We start from the raw sequence: 8,575 nt of genomic DNA on the forward strand, positions 1-8,575 counted from the left end.
ATGTGGTTGCGAAACACCAACAGATACATTGGGACAAGGAGCAATTATGATTGGTGTAGAGATGGGTGTAGATGTAGCAGTAGGAGAAGGTGGAGGAGAAGGAACATGAAATGGTTCATCTGGAGAAGGAACAAAAGTAGGAATTGGAGATGTTACCTTCACATTAGACTAAGTGGAAATCGGTTCCGAGACCATAGGTTGTGAAGCTGTTGCAGTATCTTCTGTTTCATTCCGAACTGCGTCTCACTCATGTAAATCCGAATGAGTGTGAGACTCGGAAGCTTCTTGAACTGGAGTCGGAGACCTAGGCTTCCGAGCATATTTCTTGATTTTCTTCTTCGGAGTTGCAGCAGGTTCGTAGGGGCCTTCCTTGGCTTTTTGCTTTCCTTCCTTGTTTGATTTTCTCCCTTCTTCAAGAGCCCTTCATAGATCTTCGGGCATAGGACGAACACCGGAAGCAGGTTTCTTTCGATATTCGTTTATCACAACATTATCACCCAGAATGATCAAGAGCATGGCTTCAGGAAGCGAACCAACGAAGCTAAACTTAGTGGGATCAGAAATAATGAAGTTCGATGTGTGGAGGATTGGAATTGCAGCCAGATTCGAGTCTTCTGGTACTTGAATATGAAGGTGAGTGATAGACCTCTTAACAATAATAGACCAAAACCTGGCATAAGAAATCTCTGAATGCCTTGTTGAAGAGAGTACGCTCTGAACAAGTTGTGCCCAAAGAAAAGAACCATAATCCAGGTTAATCCCCTTGTAAATACCATATATCAATGTGCAAAACAGCTTGCTAGCATTGTCTGACCTGGTGACTCTTTCAGAGAAACTCTTGAAAAGTAGCATGAAAAGTCCATTCCACATGGGTGGAAGATTTGGCTTCTTGAACTTTGATAGAAAAGTAGCATGAAAAGTCCATCTCGACAATTGCCGATGACGAAATTGATTCAGGGCCAACAAGATCACCAGTAGTGGTAAACCCTAACAGCCTGTAAAAGCGAGATTTGGAAATAGAGGTTTTGTTAGAATCGAACTGAAAAGTGATCATGGCTTCATTCTGTTTGTAGTTGGTAGTGGAGAAAGCCTTGGAGAGATGTATCAATGACACACTTTCAACCATTGTTAAAGCTTGAGCAAGTGGAGAATGTCGGAGACATTCGACCATTGGCTTTAGAAACTCAGCGTATTTGGAAGAATCAAGATCCAAAGCCAGATTCTGGTTTGGTTTGATGTTCATCATAGTCGTGGAAGCTGTTTGCTCAGCCACATATGGAGTTTCAGACAAAGCAGCTATGGGTGCAGTTGGAGAAGATGATGAATAGTTCATAGGGAAAGACGTATTATTGCCGGAGATTTGAAAACATTGAAAGTGGCAAAATAAAGGCAAACGTCAATTTTTGCTTATATACAGTATAAGTGGAGAGAGAAAATCGTGATTGACATTTCTGTATCCCTGTAAAGGCGCCTGAAAAAGCGTGACAACTATTATATGGAAGGCGACGTTTGAACTGACACGCGTGTTGTCAGGCAGCGGTTTGAAAAGACGTGCCATTTTTGAAATCTTATCCCTTTAAATTCGCCGGTTCAGTTCTGCATATTCGGAATCAAACCACATATTGCGATATCCTGTTCTCGGAATGAAAAGTAACTTTTCGGAATTAAGAACCAGACTTTTGAAAAATTACAAGGATTTTCATGCAAGAGTGTGCCAAAGACAAAGAAATAAATCAAATATATGTGTGGGAATCTGTGATGTCAAAATTGACATAAAAGCAGATGGATCCCGGGCAACGATCTCTTCCTTCAGAGTCAAGAGAGACTCGGAAGTGTCTATGTGGTTTCCCGTTGAATAACGATCATCTGTTTGTAGAGAAACAGTGAAAGGCTTCTTCTCATTGAGGCTTAAGGGTGGTTTATGCTTCATCTGAATTCCGAATCTCAACATGAGTCTGAAAGTTCGGAAGAAGTACTTTTCTGACTAGTGTAGCCATAATAACAAGTATGTTGTGGAATTATTTAAGTGGCTGGATAGAGTAGAAACCTCAAAAAAATAAAACTGGATCTTGTGGGAAGAAAAGTCTTGGGTTGAGAACATTTCATCAAGATCTATCAAAAAGAAAAATAATGAGATTCCAAGGAACAAACCACGAGGGTTGATTTTCGTCAATTCCATGGTAAAAAGCATAGAGCATATTTATTGCTCACCGTTAATGCAGAAACTGGTTTTGGATTTTTTGTTTCACTCAATTCGTGGTGACAACAAATTTAAGATCACTAAAACAGAAATTGTGTAACCATAAACCTCAGTGGTAATTTCTGAGAGTCTCGAGGGTTACAATAATAAAAGTGAAAATTATGGAGAAATGTTGGAGGTGGTTTCAAAGATAAATTGTACCTCTGCTATAAAGGACTGACCAAGCAGTGAACTCTTAACTCAGTTGAGAAGAGTAAGGTAGCTCAATGACTTATGTGAGTTTATAGCCTATTTGGGAAGAAATGATTGGTGTTATCGATTCATTAAGGCTTTGAACATAGAGTCTCAGAGGCTTTGGACAACATTCAACTACATGCTTCTAGGGACACTTAACTAGTGCACAAAACTGGAGATATATACCTGTCACATCATTCCAAATTGAGATGACAAAATAGTACCTAAGATAAAACGAATTTTGAAAATAACACACAAGCAAACAGAACAACAAAAAAAACATATTTTTGGAGTTTTAGAATTTTTGAAAAGATAAAACACAAACAATTAAAGAAAATATTTTTGTATTATGGATTTATTTGAAAAAGAGATAAAAAAACAGAAAATAAATATATTTTTCTAATTTTGAAAGTTTTCTTAAATGTACACTACAAGAAAAACGTGATTTTGCTAGGGAAGGTCGCTATGGAACGTATTTTCGTTGTTAATCTGCAATGGATCGTGTTATGGAATGGCGTTGCATAGCAATGTTGCTACCGCATTGTCTATGGATTTTATTTCTGGTAGCGAGAATGGAACATGCTAGGGAAAATGCTACCGACTCCATATCCGTTAGTATTATGCTACCGATATTTCTATGGAACACAAATTCGTAGCAATTTTCCAACGACATTTGTTACGAAATCACTTTCCGTTGTACTGCTGCTATGGAATTAATTATCGTGGTTACTATGCAACGAAGTTTGTGACGGAAACCAATTTCATAGTTGATTTGCTATGGAAGTAAATTTCGTTGGCATTTGCTAGGGAATTCTGCTATGAAATTTGATTTCGTTTGCTTGTTTTGCTATGGAACAAAAAGCCTAGTTAATTTGTGACGGCATTTATTACGAAATTATATTCCATAGTAACGTTGATAAGGAGTAATTCAATTTCATAGATATTTAGCTATGGAAATTTGCACCGGCAATAAAACCTGTGGAATCATCAAGTTCATGATGGTATGTATGGTTTGTTTCTTTGTTGGGATGTTGTATGCTTAATTAATTTTCTTATTCTATGGATGAATTATTATTATGATCAATGGAATTTGTAAGATATGGTTTGAATGATATGTTTATATTTTGTTTGTTTTATTGTATTTTATATGTATTTAATACTAGGAAAGAACAAATATTTGCTATTATATATGTTTACGTTATCTTGAATATTTTTTTAGCATTTCAATGTAAAAAAATGGATTATAACATAAATGATTACTTAATTGGATATTTAATGAAAATATTGTACATGCAAATATCTCAAAAACACATATCCCCTTTTAGTAAATGCTTTTAATGTACCAAAGAATGATAAAATTTCATTTTATTTAATTAATTATCATGAAGGGCACTAATACATAGCATTACATTTACCAATTCAAATACAAAAACTAAAAATTATACAATGCAACCATCCTTTTGTAAAGAAACAAAAACATCTACTCATTATCTTCTTCCTCCTCTTCTTCTTCTTCATTGCTCGATGTACTATACTCATAACTACCTTCGCTGTCAGGAATACCATCATTGTCGTCCTCATGAATTTCACCTTCTTCATCAATGTTATTTTCATTATCTGAACCGTTGCTTGACATGTCGTGATCATCATCATTGTCTGTATCGGCTGTACTTGGTATAATATATTTCATTTGATTCAACCTCATCTTCTTGGAAAGAAACGTCTTTTTGAGGATGATTTTCATCGGTCCAACCACGAGGTTTAACTTTAAATACAGCCCACCAATCCGAGTTGTTTGTTTTCGAACTTGGTTAAGGAATGTAACACACCTGAGTGGCTTGCATGGCTAAAACAAACGGATCGAACTTGTTGTATTTTCTTTTGACGTTTATCTCGACCAAGTTATATTGTTTGTGAACCTTAACTCCTATGTTAGGTGTTGGATCGTACCAATGAAATTTAAACAAAATTGTGGTTTTAATTGGGTAACCAGGGTACTCGACTTCTAAAATTTCCTCTAACTTACCATAATAATCACCTCCTTGGCTACTATCACACAATCCGCTATTGGTTGTTGATTTGTTCAAACCATGAGCTTCTGTGTGAAACTTGTAACCATTGACAAAGTATACACTATATAATTTCACCTTTTTGAATGACATTTTGGAAAGGTCAGATATATACTTGTTGTTTATCCGGAACTTACGTGGCTATATGAAAAATGGTAAAACACTTAATTAGAGTTAATTATAACCATAAGAAAAATAATAAAATTTAAAAAATACAAAAATAACACCCACATAGTTTTGAAACCATACTGCAAAGCTTTTCTCAACTTCGGCTGCAAGCTCATGTTCATCCATATCCCCAATAAGTTCGATCATATCTTCTTCAAATATTCTGTATCACCATTTGAATAACATTTTTAAAGTTACTATGATGTAATAAACAAAATCATGCATGTAAATGTTATTCATAGCAATTACACAACAAATGATTATTATAATTAAAAGTGATGCATATGTTACGTACCTGATGTAATGCTTGATCCTATCTTCGTTAAGGAGTATGTAAGTTTGGGCAGCATGCACTTCCTCATTAGACATCATTCTATTCGTGAATCTTCCATAATGACGCCCAGGATATGAAAATATATCTAACATGTCGTTGTTAGCATCCGGTTGCTCATCTCCTCCTCCATCATCATTTCGAGGCAACTTTCTATTACGTTTGGGGACACCAGTCTCGAAATAATGAGAGAAAAATTTGATGCTTCACGTAGCAAGTACGTGTTAACAACGGACCCTTCCACTCGAGCTTTATTTTTCACATCTTTTTTCAACTGATTTAGATACCTATAGTGAATATTATTTAAATTAGCTTACAAAAATAGCAACATACATTATGATGTACCATACAAACCTTTCAAATGGATACATCTACCGATATTGGACGGGACCGGCTATCTTCGCTTCGTATGGAAAATGTACTGGTAAATGTTCCATGGAGTTAAAAATACCAGGGACAAAGATGGTCTCTAATTTACATAGAATTATTGGGATCTCGGTTTCAATGCTTTCCATGTATTTTGTTGTGATTGATGTTGCTGTTAATGTTTTGAAGAAAATACTCAACTCTGTTAATGCTTCGCACACATGTTTTGGCAACATCTCACGAAATGAAATTGGTATCAATCTTTGCATAAAAACATGACAATCGTGGCTTTTTCATTCTGATCAGTCTACACCTTGTTAAATCAACACACCTCCCCAAATTAGAAACATAACCATCGAGGAAACGCAATTTCTCCACCCATTCGCATATGGCTTTCTTTTGATTCTTGTCTAGAGCGTAGTACACTCTTTCATTATCATCGACTCCTTTTCTCTTCCTACAATAGAGCTTCAGATCTCTTCTGGCTGCTACATTGTCCTTCGTCTTCCCTTTGACATCCATTACAGTGTAAAAAAAGTTTTCAAATACATTTTTCACAATATGCATAACATCAAAATTATGTATAATGAGGTTTGTTTTCCAATATGGTAAATCCCAAAATATGCTTTTCTTTTTCCAACCATGATCGCCACATCTTTTGTTTACATCATCATCATTTAGTTCAGTCACTTTTACTAAACCTAACTGTTCAATCTCCCTTAAAGTTTGTTCACCATTCTTACTTGGAGGAGGACCTTCTGTCACTTCACGATTCTTCTTGAACTTATATTTATCCTTTCTATATGGGTGATTTACCTGTAGAAATCTTCTGTGGCAGTCAAACCATGACATCTTATTACCATTCTTTAGTTTGAATGTTTGTGTATGTTTCCCACAATGTGGACATGCTAGCTTACCTGTTGTAGACCATCTGGACAACATTGCATATGCTGGAAAATCGCTTATTGCCCACATCAAAGCTGCTCTTAAATGGAAATTTTGTTTTAAAGATATATCATATGTTACTACGCCTTCTTCCCATAACTGCTCCAACTCTGCAACAACTGGTTGCAAAAATACATCTATTTTATGCTTAGGGTTTGACGGTCCCGGCACAAGTGCGGTCAAAAACATGTAAGGCTCTTTCATGCACATAGAAGGTGGCAAATTATAAGGTGTTATAATAATAGGCCAAGATGAATATTGTTTTCCAAATGCTCCATGTGGTGCAAACCCATTTGTACTTAGGCCTAATCTTATATTACGTACTTCTGCTGCAAATGAAGGATGACTTTTGTCGAAGTGCTTCCAAGCTTCTGAATCGGATGGATGACACATTACTCCAGCATCATGTCCATGATTCTCGGAGTGCCATCGCATGGAAGCGGCCGTGGCTTGTGAAGCATACAGTTTCTTCGACCTTGGAGTCGAAGGAAAGTAATGCATTTTCTTAAAGGATACGCGAGAACATCTGGCCAAGATTTTTGACCGTTTGTACCTATCTGCATTACAGAATTTGCACCGATAAAGATCTTTGTCTTGCCTCCAATATATCATACATCCAGACCTGCAGCAGTCAATCATCTCCATAGGCAAACCTAGTGCTTGTATTAACTTTTTGCTCTCGTTTAAACTACCTACCATATTATTCTCCTCTGGTAACACATCATTTATCAACTGGCAGATAACATCATAACTTTGATCAGGTATGCGATACTCTGATTTAATATTCAATAGTCTAGCTACAGCAGATAGTTGTGTCACTTTTTTACATCCATGCCACAATTCTTTATCGGTTGCATCTAGCATATCAAATAATTTTTTATCTAGTGCATTTGGCTCCTCTTCAGGATTACTAGTATTTAAATCAGGAGCCATTGCATCTATGACCATTTCTCTATAAGAACATGCACCTTCACTAAAATTTGTGTTTGAATCATCCACCCCTAAAAACGTATTGTCATCATCAATTGATGTTTTGCCATGTTTATCCCAAAACCAATATTCCTCAACAAAACCAAACTTGTAAAAATGATGCTTAACAGTATCAACTTCTCTATATGGTATGTTACGACATTTGATGCATGGGCATTTGAATTTATCTTCGTCCATGAACCTATGTTGACTGGTAGCAAAATCTATAAATTTTTTCACTCCTTGTACGAAAACAAGCGATACACAACTACGATTATCTTTTCTTTCATACATCCACTTTCTACTTGGATTGTTCATTGTCTTAAATCTGTAAAGTATAAATTTAAATAACACAATATTGTATGTTCATTAATGTTGATTTGAATTCATATATGACATTTGAAGTAAATATATAGTTACCATACAAACATCGCAAAGGTACCTTAACAACAACTCGTTTCACAAAGCTAATGACCAAATGTTGAACCAATCTTCAAAGTTTTCTAATTTGAATGGTTGAATAACTTTTATAATTGGATAATGGCTTTGAATATTAGTAAAATGGTATAATTTAGATCGACACTTGCAGAACACATATTCAAACAAAGTGTGTATCGATTAGGGAACCTTCGACAACCCTTGATTTCGATGTGTTAGATGGATACTAGGTCAAATTATTGAGTCGATATCATTCAATACCATGTTAAAACCCATGTAGTATATGAGTAATTATAAATTTAAATAACATTCATAATGAATATAGATAGAGAGCTACTTAAAATATAAATTCTATATACAGTATTTTCCTTAATAACGACTTGATTAAACACTTATTTTTATTTCCATAGCAAAAATGGCGCCTTCACTTTAGAGATTTCAAATAGACCAAAGTGCCATTGAAATCAATCCAAATATGTGATTAATAAGGGTATTTCAGTCAAAACACATTATTCAAACATTATAACCTATTATAGGTCACAGTGGACTTTTGATTAGTAAAATGAAAAAGATAAAAATAACATATATATATATATATATATATATATATATATATATATATATATATGTTAACATTTAATAAAATTAAAAGTATGTATTCCCATTACACCAAAATACAAATACAATATGCATCACTAATTGTGTGAATCAAACAACTATCATATATATAACTACTCGAAACTAATGTCAAACATCCTAGCAAACTTAACCAAACATGAATCCCACAAACAAATATCACAATTCAACAACCAACTATATTGATACATAAAAGTTGTTCCATAACTGCTCACAGAA

The 8,575-nt window shown here is 35.0% G+C and overlaps 1 protein-coding gene across 1 annotated transcript; it reads right to left on the bottom strand.

The window, feature by feature from the left end:
- Positions 1–3,814: 3,814 nt before the first annotated feature.
- On the bottom strand, positions 3,815–7,600 carry LOC145127830 (uncharacterized). Its single transcript, XM_079062956.1, has 6 exons — positions 5,700–7,600; positions 5,239–5,289; positions 4,967–5,155; positions 4,753–4,834; positions 4,264–4,644; positions 3,815–3,826 (listed from the first exon to the last, which is right to left on the bottom strand). The coding sequence occupies exons 1-6, from the start codon at positions 7,598–7,600 to the stop codon at positions 3,815–3,817; spliced, it is 2,616 nt and encodes an 871-aa protein (XP_078919082.1).
- Positions 7,601–8,575: the final 975 nt, after the last annotated feature.

The sequence above is a fragment of the Lactuca virosa genome, chromosome 1 (assembly GCF_052849685.1).
Source record: "Lactuca virosa cultivar CGN04683 chromosome 1, Lactuca_virosa_CGN04683_v6, whole genome shotgun sequence".
Taxonomy (NCBI): Eukaryota; Viridiplantae; Streptophyta; class Magnoliopsida; order Asterales; family Asteraceae; genus Lactuca; species Lactuca virosa.